Raw genomic sequence first — 19138 nt, forward strand, 5'->3', positions numbered from 1 at the left:
TCATACTTTTATTAATCAAGGCAAGACTGGAGAGGAATAATTTTAACAGCTACTCACATTTTGACAGGACCTCCATGTCAATGTTTGACTTTTTTGATGTGTTCTTCTATATGAATATTATTCCATTTATTTGAGTATTAACATTGCAGTCTGCTCAGAACTGCTCAGAAGATCTGATTTCATGTTATATTATTTATTTAGTTAGTTATTAAGGTAGTCATTTGATGGAAATCATAATATGTTTGGCTGTTTCTATCTTGTGCTATATCTGTCAAATGTGGAAAATACTATAAAGAATCTCAGATCAGGCAATCAATGGTTAATGTGGAAATTACATAATAATAGGAACACCAGGAGGCTCTCATTGAGGTTCCCAATCCACAAAAGAGAGGACTGGGAAAGAGACATGGTACCTGTTCTATCAAAGGTGATACAGGGACACTTTGACCAGTGGTCACAGGAGTACACTGGTCAAAGGTCCCAAAGAGGATGGTTTGATTTCCACACAATGTTTTAAATGAAAACTTGATGCAACACATCTGTTACATTTGGATATTATTTACATATAGTTTAGGTTGACATACCCTAGTCACTCCGGCATTATACCAGGAAACTCCAATAGAGCTGCTGTGTGATTCGTCGGTGGGTGACTTCGTTCTAGGAGGAACAATGCCAACTGACAAGGGACACAAGAGGTAAATTCAAAACCATGGTAAAAAGAAGAGGGAGCTGAATTCTCAAAGCTCACACTGTGACAATGGATGCATATCCAGTCAGTCTAAATAGATTTAATGTCATTCAAATCTCAAAAGAGGGTTTTCTGTCATATATCATCTAATTGCATGATCCTGTTGGTTCTGTGTACCAACCCAAAAGTTAACTGCAGGATTATGTAAATATGTTGATGAAGGTTCTCAGCAATCCAGGTCATGGTAATTAAGTGCTATATTGGAGGCAACTGCATGCGTTTCAGTTTCTTGAAGATGTTTCACCTGTCATCCAAGAGGCTTTTTCAGTTTAAACTAACTGGAGGGGGAGTTGCAGGGTTTTAAACTATGTGTGGAAGTGTCCTTACTGAGTCGTTAAAGACATGTGTGAGCTCTGAGTTTCAGAGTCATTAGGACCACTTGTGGGTCTTTGACCCCAGTGGCTGTTAAGCTCTCTCGTGAGGGAATTTACATGGTAGGTGGGTCATTAGTAATGTTCTAGGCCACCTCCTTCCGAATGTACACATCTGTGCAGTCCTCGCTGCACTGAACAGCATAAACTACATTACTCTGCTTATGTCTGGGTGTTCTGTTCTAGGATGTTTCTTCATGTTTGCAGGTTTAAAGTGAACTGGTATATGATCTTTATTGAAGATCCTCTTGAGTTTATGAGGTGCTACAGTGACTTAATGAATGACAATGTTTTTCCGTCTCCTCCCCTCTATCTGCTCTGGATCTTTAAGAAGTTTTGACAAAGGTCCAGTTAGAGTGCTCCCCAGATGTGCTGCTGTTCACTCTCCTTTGCCTCTGTATTTGTGGGTATGGTTTCAGCCTGATGGTTTAGGGTTCTGATGACCCCCAGCTTGTGCTCCAGTGGGTGCTGAGAGACAAATAGCAAGTATTGATCTGTGTGTGGAGGTTTTCTGTAAACCTCAATGTTGAGGCTTCTATCTTCTTTGATGTTTACTGCACAGTCCAAGAAAGGCAAACTGTCTCCTCTGACATCTTCCCATGTAAAGTTGAAGTTAATGTCCAAAGTATGTATATGTTCTGTGAAGGCTTCCACTTCCCTTGTTCTGATTTTGACCGAGGTGACATCCACATACCTAAAGTCAGAGCTCACACGTGACCTCAACAACTCTGTAAAGACACTCCCACACAGAGCTTAAAAGCCTGCAACTCCCCTCTAGTTAGGTATAACTGGAGAAGTCTCATGGATGAGAAGTGAAATGTCTTCAAGAAAATGAAAGATGTCCAGTTGCCCACAATACAGCACTTAGAACGAGTTATGGTACCTTTATTTGTGGTAGCTTGTCTGTCCTGGACCTCGTCCTGGACATCACTGGTAGCTTTTTCTTCTCCAATCTTGGGCTGGAAGACAGAGAGCAGATATAATTTGTCAAGTCATTATAATTAAACCTGAAGGTAGTGAAAATATATTACACCTCCAAAGCCACTGATATAATAGCATGATTGCTGTGTATGGACATGGGGGCATCATGTCAAAACACCTGGTATTCCTGTAAAGGCAAAATCAATATGTTACTTGCGGACCCATGTATTAAACTTGTATTAAGAAGCATAATCAGACCAGTATGTTGACAGTGAAATTTCAGACCAAAATCAACTCATTTGAACGGAATCGCAGAGATGAGTGGCTTTGTTCAGTGAGCTTTTGTGAAGGGTTTAACTTTGGTTGCCTTTTCATCTTTGGACCAGTTGTAAAACAAACATGACATGTCGAACTTTGAGGGAACAGAGATAACTTAGTGTTATTTTGCCTGGAGTATATGCAACATGGCATATATATATATATATATATATATATATATATATATATATATATATATATATATATGTATATATATATATATATATGTATATATATATATGGGTGAATGGTACATATATATTCTCTTGAATTATCTGTGTTCACTCATTGTCCAGTTAGAGACTAAGGGTGAAAGAGTCTGTCACTGTGTTAATGCTAGAGTGACCATATACTAATGTGACAACATCACTAACAAGACACAACACAAATAGGCATAGAGAGTTTGACAGAATACCAAATACAGATACCAAATATAAACCAAGTACTAACACTTATACCAAACAAGAGACTACCACCAAGTTTGCCCTTCTGTTTTCTTTTTCAGGTGTTTAACACTCAACGTGATGAACAGGCTGGCAAACAGGGAACATTTAAAAGCAGCAGTTCCAATACCTCAACAGACCGCATCCAGAAAATGTTTAATGTTTGTTTTAAAATCATCTCAATCATTAACATTCTGAATTAAACACATTGTAGATGTATGTGGGCATTAGTGGGTTTTTTGGGTATAACATAAACATTTGTGGCAGAGGCTTTGAAAACAGCTAATAGGGAGTAACCATGTGTGAAACAAGTGATATGGAGATGTAAAAGACAGAACAAAATGACAAAAACATTGTTTTTGTAGTTTTTGTTTCTGATATGTGTTAGATAGATAGAATTACTTTAATGATCCCAGACTGGGAAATTATTTTGTTACAGCAGTAGTGGGTCCGCAAATAAAACACTTTGTACATAACATAAATAGAATCCAATATATACATAGTGTATATATACAGTGCACAGTGTGCTATAAACAATAAACAATAATAATATATACAACAAAACAAAATATGCAAACATACTATAACAATAATAATATATACAACAAAACAGTAGAGAGACCAGAGTTCTCTGTCAGGCAGAGGTGAGAGAGTTATTGTATAAAGTGATGGCTTGTGGCAGGAAAGATTTCCTGTATCTATTGCTACGACAGCGAAGCTGAAGCAGCCTTCCGGAGAAGGTGCTCCGCTGTCTGACCAGTGTGAGTTGGAGAGGGTGGAGAGGATTATCCATGATGGATAACAGTTTTATCAGTGTCCTCCTCTCCACCACAGCCTCCAGAGTGTCCTGTTTGCAGCCAATCACAGAGCCAGCCTTCCTGATCAGTTTGTTGAGTCTGTTGGTGTCGCTGGCTCCGATGCTGCTTCCCCAACAAACCACAGCAAAGAAAAGTACACTGGCCACCACAGACTGATAAAAGATCTCCAACATCTTGCCGCACACGTTGAAGGATCTCAGCTTCCTCAGGAAGTAAAGTCTGCTCATCCCCTTCTTGTAAACAGCTTCAGTGTTAGATCTCCAGTCCAGTCTGTGGTTGATGGTAACACCCAGGTACTTGTAATCCTCCACCGCCTCCACATCCTTTCCCAGAATGAACAGTGGTTGGAAAGCCGTCTGCCTCTTCTTCCTGAAATCTATCACCATCTCTCTGGTCTTGCTGATGTTTAGCCGCAGGTGATTCTGTTCAGTCCACTCCACAAAGTTGTCCACCAGTGCCCTGTACTCCTCCTCCTGTCCCTCACTTATACACCCAACAACAGCCGAGTCGTCAGAAAACTGTGTATAAGGTGAACAGGAAAGGAGACAGTACAGTCCCCTGTGGAGCTCCTGTATCACTAACCACCGCATCAGACAGAACACTGCCCATACGGACAAACTGTGGCCTGCCTGTCAGGAAGTCAGTAATCCAGGAGATCTTTGTTCGTCTACAGCCATAACCCGCAGCTTCTCCCCCAGTAGCAGTGGCTGAATGGTGTTAAAAGCACTAGAGAAATCAAAGAATGTAATTCTCACAGTGCCACCTCCACCTTCCAGGTGCGAATGGGCTCGTTGCAGCAGGTAGATGACAGCGTCATCAACTCCCAAGTGGGGCTGGTAAGCAAATTGCAGAGGGTCTAGCAGGGCTCTCACCTGCGGCCTCAGGTTGGCCAAAACCAGTCTCTCCAGCACCTTCATGACATAAGATGTGAGGGCCACTGTTCGATAGTCATTGAGGTCTGATGGTGTCGACTTCTTTGGAACAGGAACTAGGCAGGAAGTCTAACAAAGCACCGGTATTCTCTCCTGACCCAGGCTCAGGTTGTAGAGGTGTTGTAGGACAGGAGACAGCTGGTTGGCACATGTCTTCAGGATCCTGGGGCTGATACCGTCAGGGCCTGCAGCATTCTGCTGGTGGAGTCTCTCCATCTGTCTCCTAACCTGGCCTGCAGTGACGGTCATGCGGGTTAGGCTGCTGGTGTCTTCAGTGGAGGACGAGGGGGAGGAGGAGGTGAAGGTGGAAGAGGAGGAGGTGGAGGAGGTGGAGGAGGAAGAGGTGGAGGAGGAGGAGGAGGAGGAGGAGGAGGAGAGGTGCTGCACAGGAGAGCTCACAGCAGGGGAGTGAGGGGGGAGGGGAGGAAGCATTTGGGGCAGTGAGGGTGTGTGGGGGTCTGGAGGTGTCATGGAGACGACAGAAGGCTGTGAGCTGAACATATTGAAGAATCTGTTCAGCTCGTTTGCCCTCTCCAGGCTGCCCGATGACTGTCTGCCGCTCACCTTACACCCAGTGATCTGCTTCATACCAGTCCACACATCCTTCACATTGTTCTGCTGGAGTTTGGCCTCCAGCTTCCTCCTGTAGGTGTCTTTACAGGCCCTCAGCATATCCCTGAGTTCATGCTGCACTCTCCTCAGTTCTTCCCTGTCTCCAGACCTGAACGCCCTCTTCTTCTTGTTAAGAAGAGCTTTCAGGTCATTGGTGATCCACGGCTTATTATTAGGGAAGCAGCGTACAGTTCGGGTTGGCATGGTGGTGTGTTCACAGAACCTGATGTATTCTGTGATGCAGTCGGTCATGCTGTCGAGATCCTCTCCATGTGGCTCAACAAGTGCATCACAGTCTGTCGACTCAAAGCAGTCCTGCAGTGCGTCAGCAGCCTCCTGAGTCCACCTCCTCACGCTCCTAGTGTGGACAGGCTGCCGCTGAACAAGGGGGATATACTTAGGGGTTAGCAGGACCAGGTTGTGGTCAGATCTTCCAAGAGGGGGGAGGGCTGTGGGACTGTATGCATCCTTAGCATTTGCATACAACAGATCCAGTGTGTTACAGTCTCTGGTGGGGCAGTCAACATACTGGTGAAATGTTGGGAGGGTTTTGTCCATTGAGACGTGATTAAAATCCCCAGTGATGACAATAAATGCGTTAGGATGCTGCGTCTGTATCTGGGCAACAGCGGAGTGGATGACGTCACAGGCCAGCGCTGCATCAGCTGAAGGAGGAACGTACACACCGATAATGATGGCGGACGTGAATTCCCGGGCCAAATAATAAGACCTCATCCCCACAGTCAGCAGTTCAATGTCCGGGGTACAGAAATGTTTCTTCACATGAACATGTCCGGGATTACACCACCTCTCACTCACGTACAGTGCAATCCCTCCTCCTTTCTTCTTTCTGCTGCTTGTCACGTCCCTGTCCGCCCGAACAGTGCTGAAGCCGGGAATCGCCACGCTGTGGTCCGGGATGTGTGAGTGAAGCCATGTCTCCGTGAAACACAACACACTGCACTCACGATATTCCCTCTGAGACTTTATCAGCGCGGTGAGCTCGTCCATCTTGTTCCCCAGAGACCTCACGTTTCCCATGACGATCGCTGGTACAGCCGGTCTGTGTCTCCTCTTCTTCACCCTCCGTTTGACTCCGGCTCTGCAGCCACGGCGTCTCCTCCGCAACTCCTTCAGGACCTCAGGCCTGGCTCCGGGCAGCAGTGCAGGTTTACACAGCGCAATCAGCTGGTCGCGTGTGTAAACAATGCGCTCAATGATGCGCTCCTGACCCTCCGTTGCTAGGGTGAGCAACAACATCACAAAAAAAGTGCCGTAAAAGTTTAAAAAAAGAAAAAAAAAAAGAAAGGTGTTCGTCTTCTCTCAGTCTCTGGAGAAGAGTTGCCAAAGTTCAACGAAAATCAGAACAGAAATACAACAAAAACTACGAAAACACTTGAAAACCCGGGAGCTGCTGTCACAGGCTGCCACCTAGTACGGCGCCATAGCAACCGTACTTTAACAACTGTACTTAATTAAAACCGTGTTTTAATTTAATTGGTGTACATTTTACCAAAACCCCTCATTTGTTCTGCTGTTTGCAAGTTCACCATTCCTGGCATTGAGAGTGCTGTATTTTTTAATTGTGTGATCATTTGTAGATGTACTGTGTAATTTCCGGTCTCTCGTCAGTCTGCACCGAGCTCGACCATGAGAGGTAAGTATTGTTTAGGCAGCTTGTCCATAAATTAAAATGATGTAGTTTTATTGCTGATTTAAGTGAATAGAGCGGTTTAGTTATTCTTAATATCCTCAGGGCAGTTAGACCACATATTTTTGTGTTTGATATTCTACTTTTAAAGTGCATTTTGAGAGTTTGAAAGAGCCAGCTGGGGGGCTGCTGTCAGCCATACTATCTTCTCCTGGAATACAGCTTGTCATGCTCCTCTTCTTTGCTGCAGGCCCTGGTTTGCAGTAGCCTTCCTTTCTCCCCATCGCTCTACACATCTAACCTATAGTGACTGGCACTCTGGCACAAATCGGGCACCACTTCGGCGGGTTCACCCTCCATCAGACAATTGCCATTTGTAATAATCATTTATTCCTGCCAGGACCCACTCCTCTCAGTTCCCTCAGATCCCACCCCCAACCATCATATATCTAATTCATAAGGCTGAAACCTTACCTAAGAGCCATGTGTCTCACTTCTATAATAAACATAACAATTTCGAGGGTCACGGGGTCATATAACAATTTTTGGCAGGTCTCCACCGTCATTTAAGGTTTGGTTGTGTGACACTTTGTCTTCTTTAAAACCAATAAAGGTAAAGTTCACTCTCAGAGGCTCTTCTGAAAAATTTTACTCTCACTGGAAACCACTGATTAACTAACCAGCCCTCTTCTAGGGAAAAGGCACTGTAGTGACTTGTTTAGTGCTTGCCTGCATCGGTTCTCACATCGTTGTGCTTTGCTGTCTGTCCGCCAAACAAACATCTACTTACATTTTCTTACAGAACACTCAGCCCTCTAACATTTTTTTTTTCATTCATTTTATTCACTTTTATTGTTATTATATTTTTTCTATTAATTTATGCTTGAATCACTTTATGTATAATCTGACTTAATTACTATATATAGGTATTTTGTATATACATTGTTAGTATTAAATCATTTTCATATTCATTATGCTAACCTGGCTGCCAGGATCATGGGGGGAGGGGAACTTTGGAATATTGTAAAGTACATGTGTTTGGAAGAACTGTTTTGGTTAAAAATTTAAAATGGAGTCTTTTAACATGTCATATTGGAAATGTAAACTGAACACTATCCAATAAAATATATGAATACAAAAAAATATATATATTCAATATAATTGAATGTCAAGTGATTAGACACAGAAGAATATTTGAGATTTGGTCACATTTTATTGTACTTTTTTTATTGCCATGTAATGAGTCTTCACCGTGGGATAGTTAGAAACGTAATTTTGATTCCTTTGTATGTCTGGTACATGTGAAGACTTGACAATAAAGCTGACTTTGACTATGACTTTGTTATCTTCAAGCTTATGTCAATCTGCACTGAGTTCGACTGAGAGAGGTGAGTTTTTGAGAACATTTTTCTCTTTCTAGATTCAAACAGGAATAGTTAAACATGATGTGCCTGTGTCCAGCATTTGATTGCGCACCAGAACACAACATTTGCAGACTGTCCTGGCAACAGTGACACAGGCACAGGCAGTGGATTCAGTGAAAAAATGGAGGTTTGTAGAGGAAGAACAAGTAGACTTTCGTGGACAGTGACTTACAAAATTAAAATTTCTAAATGTTTTAAAAAAACGACATTGGACAACAGTTAGGACTGGATGAAGCAAGACAGGACAAGACTGAGGCAGAAATACCCAAATACCTTTCTGAAGTGAGAATCTTCAAAATCAAAGTAACCTTCATCGATGCCCAAGCTGCGAAGCCAAGCGGTGCTGTCAAAGGGCAAGGTGGCGGTTGAGGGAGAGAAGGTAGATGAGAGCTCCAAAGGGTAATAAGACTTGGGGAGGGGAGGCCTTGGGGGAACACTTTCCTAGATCACCATAGGGTAGGAGGGAGGGAGTAAAGGAAGACGAGAAAGGATAGACGGAAAAGAGAGTGCTGCACATGAGGAGAAAAATAATAAGTCAGCCAAAGTGCAGAGAAAGGATGAATGATTCTGTGGAGTGGGGTCTTGATTCTAGGTAAAGGATTCAGAGGTGAAGATCCCGGAGTGGCCTAACAGTTTCAATGAATTCTTAAAACCACTCAGTCCATAAAAAAGGCGCTGTCAGCTACTACATTTAAGCTATGACTATGTAAGTAATTTTGTCATCTACAGTAGACAAAAAAGGAAATGGCTTATTTAGGCTAATGTGGCTATGTAACATGTTTACAGCTTCGCATTGCCAACACATAATAATGTTAAGCTTGTCATTGCTTTTTTAATACCATGCAACATACTCTATTTTAAATTTCAATTTATTAAACTAAATTGAAAATTAGTTTTGAATGCTAACAAAACAAAACGCATGATGTTTTAATCTAAGGATTTTAAGATTTCACTGCGCCTCCTTGTCTGCGCTACGGTCAATGTAGCATATTGCAGCTGTTCTAGACAATGCCCCTGTTTTCACCGGCAAGAATAACAGCATTAGAAACATTCATTCAACTAATACCTTTTAACTGAGGGGTAGCATTTCAGCTACAGTCAAATCATTGGTCATTTCAAGCGACACTAAATGCAACAAGAAAGATGCATTAACCTATTAGTTCCCAACTTTACCACTTTAGTGTATTATTTTGTGGTATTAATAATGATGAAAAGTGATGATGAAAAGTACAACACTTAAAATAAACATAAATAAATCTTCAGCTTGTGTGCTGCAAAGTATGAGGAATATTATATACCAAGAGTATTGCCTGTGGTCTGTCCGCTGAGATGAAAAACCTCATATTTCAAGGATTTCCTTGGGTAGATTAGGTCTTGGAAATCTAGGGAGAACTGAGGAAAAGTATGTCCATGGGATTCACAACCATAGTAATAATTACCATCTCTATGCAGACTTTTGTCAGACTCTGTGTAACTTTTGGGTCTATATCTAGGGCTTGCAGTCAGTTTTCAAATGCAGCACTCTACATGAGTTGGGTCAGGATTTAGGACTTGATCTTTTATGCACTTCTCGGTTGTTTGTAGAGTCTGGGCATGGAACTGTGCCAGGTTTTGAATTGGGATTGGCCCCCAGCTGGGTGCTTACCTCCTGGGCCGGCTGTTTGGTTGGAGAGGCCTGGGACCCCGGCACTGGGGAGAAGGGACTGAGTGGGCTGGTGAGGCTTACTGAGCTCATGGGACTGGCTGGACTATTGGTGCTAAAGGAGCCTGATGCACCACTGGCCACTGAGCAAGAGAAACAGAGGGAGGTAAAGGTGGCAGGAATAGATTCATTAGAACATAGACATATATAGGGTATTGCCACTATACATGTGATTATTTTCCAGCAGTGTGTTACCTCTGTTTTTGCCTGTGTCAGTACCTCTGGAGGAGTTATTCTTGTGCAGTCCCTCTAATACATCTTGTACTCTCCAAAACTCTTTCTGGATGTGCCTACGAACCAGTTCCCTCTGCGACAAAGGTATGAGAGATATTTAATAACATAGTTAGAAATTAAATATTCAAACAAGGTACATGCCATTATAACAAATAACAATAATTTAAATGTCTTATAAATTATTTTATACGTTGGAGCTAACTAGGTTCATGCATAGTCATAACATTGTACGGTTATTGGTCAATAGCAATGAAAAAGGCTATAAATGAGTTCATTGCCTTAGACCATGGTTTTGGCCAAGTTCTGGATGGAAAAAGTGCTTTATAAATGTTTCTTTGTCTTGCTTTTTAAAGGTTCAAGATGATTTATTTGTCAAGCTAAAAGAAAACAACAACAAACCAACATCACAAACTGGTGTGGTTTTTGAATTGGAAAGGAAAGCTCTGAAGTGGGTGATATAACATCATTGTTATGCATACATCAAGCATCAGTAAAATTGGACTTCTGTAATATGTCCCAATATGAGGTTCTTGTGCTACTCTTACTGCTTACCAGATTGATTATTTTGTTGATAGTGTTGCAGTTTCTCTGCAAATGTCACTTGACTCTATTCATGGTTTCCATGTGAAGTCATGCTCCCAGGGGAATGCCCTCTTGGAGGGCAAAAAATCTTTCCCAGCTGCCCGCCAGCATAGGAAGCAAGTAATACATTTTGTTTGGAACCAGTTTTGTATTGCCAAAATACCAGATAAATGTTGTGATATCAGATGCAACGGATGAGGGGATGCTTCTACTGAATTCCATCCAAAAAAGAAAGCCCAGAGAGGAGGAGTTTATGGATTTGTGCCATATGACTTACCTCAGTCCCCAGGGAGGGCAAACATTGGCAATGTACTCAAGTATATACTTACATTAATTTACGTTTTCTAGCCCTAGGTAACATCTGTTTGTAATCTTTTAGATATTGTTTGTTGTCGTGTATCGAGGCGACCAACTGCGGTGGTCCTAATGAATAAAAGTTAGCTAGATAATTAAGGAGTTAGGATTCTGCGTTAGCCACAATTAAACTCGAAATGCAATGATTTGGAAATCCCTTTACACCTTTTGTTTACACAAGCTTGTGTTAAGACTGATAAACTTTGTTGATGATGTCCAGGGTGCATATACAATAATAAAAGAAATACAATAACTTTTGATATCTAGTGTTATATAGTACTCATCTTTTGTTTTACAATGAAGAACTTCGCTCTCTTCACGTCCTAAACGACAGCATTAATTACTCATCTAAATCAAAAATACATAACTGTCCGTACTTTCATAAGCTTTCATCCTGGCAGCAGGGATACACCACAATGTACACATAAATGTTGCTAAAGTTAAGCTATGGCAGGGACCTGGTGGTTTTTAATGGCTGAAATACCACAGCAGTTGCCGTATTTGGATGGCAAGTGCTTAACACTTGCAGATAATGTTTCTTTTCTACGGTTGACAGGGGATCTAAATAATGGTGTGTGGGGAAATTTATCAGCTTTTGCCGTCTCTATGGGTATGTCTGGTCTGGTAAGTCTGGTATGAGCCTCCATCTTGCCTTACTGTTTTTGTCTTCCAGCTCACATGACTGAAAACTATGAATTGCCCCTCTAAAAAAACACATTAGAGCATAGAAGATTAACCCCTAAACTAAGAATTCATCACCTTCCAAACTCAGTTGGTACTAACTGCAAAAACCAGATGTAAAGTGCTTTTCTCCCATTGACCTTCACCACCTAACGTCAATAATTATTTAGCTAAACCATCAAGATATCTGTTAGACCCAATCCCTACCCCTGACGTTCTACCTCTAGTTAGCCCTTCAATACTAGCCATGACCATTTTGTTCCTATTAAGGGGCTATGTTCAAAATCTTAAGCCTGTGAGACTGAGTTGGTGGAGATGGGAGGTTGCCCTTCCAACAGACCACAGTGTACCTTTTTGAGTTGTTTGGTACCTACCCCTACTGAACCATGAGAAGCTTAACCCTGTAATTAAAACATTTAGCATAGGCTATACACACCTGAACAAAATCTTAAGACCAGGAGAAAAGCAAAATTTTGTGGTGTTGGTGGACCAGGTTGTAAATAGAGCTTCAAAATGCAAAAAGAAGAAACAGGAGCAAGAGACAAAAAAGTAGGCAATTTATTGAATACTGCATTTCAAATCAAACAAGCTGTTCATCAGCTGATCAAATGATTAAGACCATAAGCCCAAAAAAACTCAAAAACATAACTAAAAGTGTCAAAAAAGTACTCAGTAGTGTGTAGCTCTACCGTTCTTGTTGATCACTTCAAAAAATTGTTTAGGCATGCTTTATGCAAGTGTTTCCAGGAGGCTGGTGGGAACAGTGCTCCATGTGGTGAAGAAGGTGTTACTGACCAGCACCCTCTGTGATCTGCTGTTCAGGAAGTCTGTAATCCACAGGATCAGCTGGTGGTCCAGGTGGAAGAAGGTGGAGAGTTTCTCTGCAAGGGTGTGTGGTTGTAGGGTATTGAATGCAGAAGAGAAGTCTGCAAACAGTAGTCTGACTGTGTTGCACCATTGGCCCCTCTGCCTGTGTGCAGGAGGGGGCCCATCAGTGGGTAAGTTAGCATGATGTTGTGACTTTTTATGACTCTCTCCATAATCCTCATCACGAGAGAGGTGAGAGCCACAGGCCTCAGGTCATTCTGTCTCTTCCATAGCTGGGGAACTGTGCCGCTGTACATGGATTGCTGAAACAGGAGCTGAAACATGCCCCTCACCTGCTCTGCACGGCACTGTAGGACACGACCACTGATATTGTCTGCGCCAGTTACTGTGTTCTCCTTGGTCCTCCTGAGGGCTCTCACCACTTCCTCTGTGTTGAAGGAGAGTTCAACTGCTGCCCGCTTGAGGGATGAGATGTTTGGTCGAGCTGGGTGGTGTTGCCTGTCTGGAAAAAAGGAGTTGAGGTCGTTGGGGAGGGATGCTGGGCTGCTGCCAGCCACCTGGCTTGTTCTGTGGGTGGAGGGAGCAGTGTTCAGTGGCCATGTTCTTAATCCCCTGCCAAGCTGAGTGGAGGTTCCCTTATGTGAAATTTCTTGTTTATACTTCAGCTTAGCTTAGTACCAGTGAAGAATACTATTCTTTTTATTAAGAATTAATTAAGTTCTTTTGTTATCCAGGGTTTGTTAGAGCGTTACTTTTTGATGGGAATGATATTATCCACACAAAAGGAAGTGTATGAAGGCACAGTTTCCACTTGCTCACTGATGTTGCCGGAGGGGGCAAGACATCCCGGTGTGTGGATTTGAAGCATCCCTGCAGAGTTGCAATGCTGTCATTGGTCCACTGCTTGATGTGTTTGGTCACCTTCTCAATCCTCCTGATGACAAGGGTGTGGGTGGTGCAAGCAGGATGGTGTTGTGTTCAGCCAGGCCAAAGCGGGGAAGAGCAACTGATTTATATGCATTTGGAACTGACCCATAGCATTTATTCAGAGTCTTGGATGCAGCCTATTTTGGACTGACTGACACATCTGCTGTCCCCTTCCGACAAAAAGGAAGAGAAAGAGAGGGCACAGGAAATAGAACTGGCCTTGACCTGTCCTGTGTATTCTCTTCATTTCTGTGACATATTCTATAGATATAAACATTAAAGTGTAGTGAATGACGGTATGATGATGATATGACTGTCTCTAGGTTGTTTTCAGGTCTGTTTTTGCTGTATTTGCGGGCTTCATCGCTGGGTTTGCAGCTTTTCGATGATGTTCACGTCGCGAAACTACGTCACTTCATAACGTTCCCATGGCAACAGGGGAAAATGGCTGCTCTTGTGTGAAGTAAACGCAACATTTTTCAACTTTCTGCTGAGATATACGTATGTGACTTTTTTTGCAACGAAAATGCAGGGATTATGAAATCATGCAAGCCCCACATATTTTGTGTGGAAATCGGCAATTTATGCGGCGAAAGTGCGGCGTATTTGAAAAAATGCGGCCCCCGCATAAAAATGCGGACTTTGGCTGATTATGCATTGAATTATGCAATCGCATAATCGCGTTTTTCTGGAGGGACTGGAGAACAATGCTTGTCGTGGTACAAGTAGGCAAGACTCTAAATCCCTAGATGAAGCAACGCCTTGCTTAACACGTGCTCTTAATGCGTGAGAAGCGATTCATGCATTCAGTGTGGCCAGTCTAACCTGTTAACATGGATGCCGAGATGAAAAGTAAGAAGTAATGCCACGAGTGTCCAGCCTTTTTGCACTGTTGGGAGACACTGCCACATAGAGTGGCTGCACTTTCAATTAAGTAGAAAGTTATTATGCATATAGTACAGGGGTTCAAACTCCTATTGGTTACTGATGTAATTAATTATATGTGAGTGTATCTGTCTTTTACCATGACATTTTGAAACAAATGATGAAGAATCCATGTCTTAATTGTAGTTCTTATCAAATGATAAATGTCAATTGGCTTACGTGTTTCAGGCTGTTCATCAAGTATCCATTTGAAATCAAGGTTTCCATTTCCCATATGAAATACAAGACAAACAGGGATGATAAACTCTATATACTCTTACCTGCCCTCCTGCATTAAGCTGCTCCCACAGATCTCCATGAATGGCACTGGCCTCGTCCTCTAGTGTTTCAAACTCCATACGTGTGGTGGTTAAAGCCTGAGATTGGTACAAATGAAGGCAGCCATACTCAGAGAATGTTTCTACATATTTGAACATATTTGCCGACATAAATCAGGACTTTCTAATGCCCTTCACTCTGAAAATGAATTAAATATATAAAAAAGGTCTAAATGAAATATGGGTATTTTTTCGACATGGCTTGTTGGGTGTTAATTTGGGTCATGATTCTGCTCAGCTATCAGGAGATTTATGTCGCTAAATTCTCTGCTACAATGTGGACATTTGGAAACACTAGTAGTACCAGTTTTATAATAGAAGAAGAAGAATGCCCCTTAAATGCCCCTCTCTACTGCTCTTTATGCATAAACAACAATGGCAGCACAATGTTAAACAAGGAAGCTCGTGTAGTGGTGGATGTGTATTAACAGCAGTTTGATTAACAACTTTAAAGGGATAGCTTGGATATTTTGATATGGGACTGTATACTTATCCCTAGCCAGGGTATTACCTGCAGTAAATGACTGTCAGCATGCCTCCTGTGTGGAGAAGCACTGCACCTTACCAGCAAGGAAGCATAGTGTTGTACCACTGTATAAGGGGTAATGCTATTCACAAGCGTAGCTGTTTCCATTATTATGTTTCTGCACTAGAAGAGGCAGCGGTTTCAAGACAGTTCTGGGACCCTTGTCTTTCCCAAGGCAGGATTGGAACCAAATACTACCTTTTGTCCAAGTACTTCAAGTTTTAAAGCTTAATGTTGCAAAACAATTCAAAAAAATTGGAGAGGCTTGTAGCAAACAACAGTTTATGTGAGGTAAACAGTCAACATGGTTTACTTAATACAATTATTTAAACTAAATTATAAGTCATAACAATGAGGACTAAACAAGCATATACATTGAAGACAGTAGGCTACTGCTGATTTAATGTAGCATACCAACACATACATGCTTTTATCATCTTTTGAAGTTGAATTATTTTGCTAAGCAGAATGAATCATACAGTCATTAAGTCAACTAATTTTGCTAGCCATACTCATTACCACTAAACAAATAACAATAGGCTAACAAGTACAGCAAGCTAGCTAAGGTAAGAAGAATTGATTAATGATTTAATAATATTTTAGTGAATTTAGGTTACTTGCTCTTTGCTTAGCTAACATTTACTTTTTATTGAAGCTTATCTGGCAAAGTTTCAGGAGTAGGACCACACCACAACAGCACCAACTTCCGATATTCTTATAAATAACCACCTGACCCTCTCCTCTTCTTCGCTCTCATATTCTGCAGCTCTTGTATTCTGCCAGAAACGAGATCACGCGACATCGCCTCGAGCAGATCCAAACCTTTTTACGAGCAACATCAGCCTCTACTCACCCCATCATGGACTTCGTATCACAATCCCCATCGGACGATGATCTTTTCAGACGAGATCATGATCACCATTTATCAGAAGTCGACAACTTTCCCGTCACCTCCGTACCCTGGGACTCCGGTTCCAGTGGCCCAAAAGCCACTTAGGAAGCGAGCGAGTTCGAAGAGCAACTCCGTCTCATCCATGGTTCGCATCCCGCCTGGTTCATCTCTCCTCAACATCCAAGATTACCATAGTTCGCCCGACGACTCCTCCGTGTCTCCCAGCCCACCTCCTTCCACAGCAAAGAGAAGACGAGGAAATTCCAGAACAGAAAGGCGCTGTCGCCGCAGTTCACCGACTCCTTCACCCCCGAGAGGCGAAGCCTTCCGCCATCGTTCCGACTACACCGGCAGAACAACTAGCCGGTTGCAACATCACCACGCTTCGGTGAGATCCCCCGACCGGCCTTCATCTTAAAAAATCACCCATTGGACAGTAGCCACTCTCCAGAAAACTTTAAAGACAATGGAAATATGTTTCACTGACCGGACATAAGGCCAAACTTTTCTACACACTCAAGTTGGCTTGTTCCGTCAACACCAGCTCTCTTCCAGGTGACGTCTTCAAGCGCACTCCAAAATGACATGACGTCGACGTTCCTGTGGATAGTACAATTAAATACTACAACCCAAAGTAGGGCTGCACAAAAAATCGTTAAAAAATCGCGATCTCGATTCACACATACATGTGATCTCATTTCTACACACAGCAATTCTGAAGCATTTTATATCGGTTTTAGACAGGGGGCGGCAAGTTGGGGGTCTGTTTTGGTCCGCTGATTTGCCGCCTTGGAGGGTACACTTATTTCCGCCTCGCCTGCTAGATGAGCAACTGGACAGCCGCTGAAATCTGGGAGATGTTAGCGTCTCTCTAGCTGTATGGTTGTGTTAGCTTGTTGTTGTACCAACAAGCTAGGAACGGTCGCTACTTTCAAATTAAAACCCCCCTGCTAAGAACCCAGTTCTAAACTCTAATGGGGTGCAATGTAAAGCTCTTATTTTGAAGACAAATTCGTCGTCAACAGTTCACAGCCCAACTTCGAGCTTCACGTCACATGTTTACGCCTTCCTCTGAGGTGGCTTTTGGAAAAGGAGGAGTATTATGCCTCCGTTTTAGAAAGCCGATCACAGCAGCTATCACATATCACCTAGCCAAAGATACGGCCCCTGTACAACATGAGGTATTAAAGGATGCCCTAATTTTTTTTTTTTACTTTTGTAAAAATCATTTCTCATCCAATGATAGAACTTGGTACAAAACAAAAAAAAACATTGCTTTGGCAGAGGCATACTACTATGCCTCTGCCAAAGCAATGTTTTTTTGTTTTGTACAAGTTCATCAGTGCAATAAACATTTTGTGAATAAAAAATCGTGCCAGAGAATCGAGATCTCAATTCTAAGCAAAAAAATCGTGATTCACATTTTTTCCAGAATCGTGCAGCCCTAGCCCAAAGACAACAGAAAGCTCAAAGACAACAGAAAGAGCAGCAGCAAAAGGAGAGACAGAGATCCTCAGCCAGATCAAATGACTCTAGAGTTCTGCTACCACCTCCCGTCATCACTCCACTCCAAAGGGAGCGCCCAGATGGATTTCAGCTTTCAACTCCCATCAAGATTTTCATCATTGTCAAAAGCAGCCTACAACATCAAGGGCAAACGTCATGGCGCCCACTGCCATCCAGTTCCAACCATCACAACAGCCAATCTTTGCAGGGGCTCGTGGCACCAGGATGCGAGCGCCCTCTACTTCCTGTTTCCAGCAACCACAGCAGATTGCTTCAACCGGGGCTGATGGCACTGGGATGCCAGCACCCTCTGCTGCCTATTTCCAGGGACCATAGCAGCTCACTTCAACCGGGGCTCCTTGCACCGGAATGCCAGTGCCCTCTGCCGCCTATTTCCAGCAACCACAGCAGCTTGCCGTAGCTGGGGCCCCTGGCACCAGGATGCCAGCGCCCTCTGCTGCCTATTTCCAGTAACCACAGCAGCTCGCTTCAACAGGGGCACCTGGCACCGGGATGCAAGCGCCCTATGCTGCCTATTTCCAGCAACCATAGCAGCTCACTTAAACCGGGGCTCCTGGTACCGGGATGCCAGTGCCCTCTGCTGCCTATTTCCAGCAACCACAGCAGCTCACTTCAACCAGGGCTCCTGGCACTGGGTTGCGAGAGCCCTACACCGGGATGCAGGGATCTTCCATCTCCCTGCTCCATCAGTCATAGCAGCCATGTCGGCTGGGGTAGTCGGCACTGGGATGCCAGCGACCGTTCTTCCCCCTCAGCAGGCAACCACTAATTTTACTTCATTCACAGCTTACCACACTGAGCCACACCAAAACCGAATGAGAGCTTCAGCCTTCATTTGCCTGTCACCGTCAGCTCCACCAGCACCCATACCTCCAAAACAGGTGTCATCTGCCCGTTCTGTTATCTTTCCTGTAACCAACAGCGTAGATAAGAAAGGCAGGCCCCTCATGCACCAAGGACATTGTTCGATTTGCAACAACTTAAGCAGTACCGGATGCACCATGTCCCAGTGCCGCTTCCTCCACATCTGCTCCTTCTGCGGCGGGGGCCACGCCTGCCCTATATGCCCGCACAAACTATCTCAATGAAGCTAGTTTCTTATAAAGGATTTGGAGAAGGTTTTCACCCTGGACTTTCCACACAACCATCCGTCTCTTTCGAAATCAAAAATCATACCCAGCATCAATAGCTTGATCCCAAGTGATGACTTCTCCCTTCACTACGCCACCATCAACCATGCCATCGCCCTTATCAAACTCGCCGGGAAAGGGTTGTGGCTCTCAAAAACAGACATCACCAGTGCTTTCAAAGTCCTCCCTATTCACCCCGACTTCTGGCGTTTCTTCAGAGTCCGCTGGTGTGGTGCATATTACTTCGCCTTGAGG

General features: G+C 43.2%; 1 protein-coding gene across 1 annotated transcript in view; it reads right to left on the reverse strand.

Moving 5' to 3' along the window:
• Positions 1 to 19138, reverse strand: part of plekha6 (pleckstrin homology domain containing, family A member 6) — a 164941-nt gene that overhangs the window by 6102 nt on the left and 139701 nt on the right. Inside the window, 6 exon segments of the mRNA XM_030421348.1 lie at positions 585 to 676; positions 2003 to 2078; positions 8512 to 8679; positions 9884 to 10023; positions 10136 to 10247; positions 14752 to 14847. Of these exon segments, the coding sequence (XP_030277208.1) occupies positions 585 to 676; positions 2003 to 2078; positions 8512 to 8679; positions 9884 to 10023; positions 10136 to 10247; positions 14752 to 14847 (684 nt within the window).

Source organism: Sparus aurata, chromosome 6 (assembly GCF_900880675.1).
Source record: "Sparus aurata chromosome 6, fSpaAur1.1, whole genome shotgun sequence".
Lineage (NCBI taxonomy): Eukaryota > Metazoa > Chordata > Actinopteri > Spariformes > Sparidae > Sparus > Sparus aurata.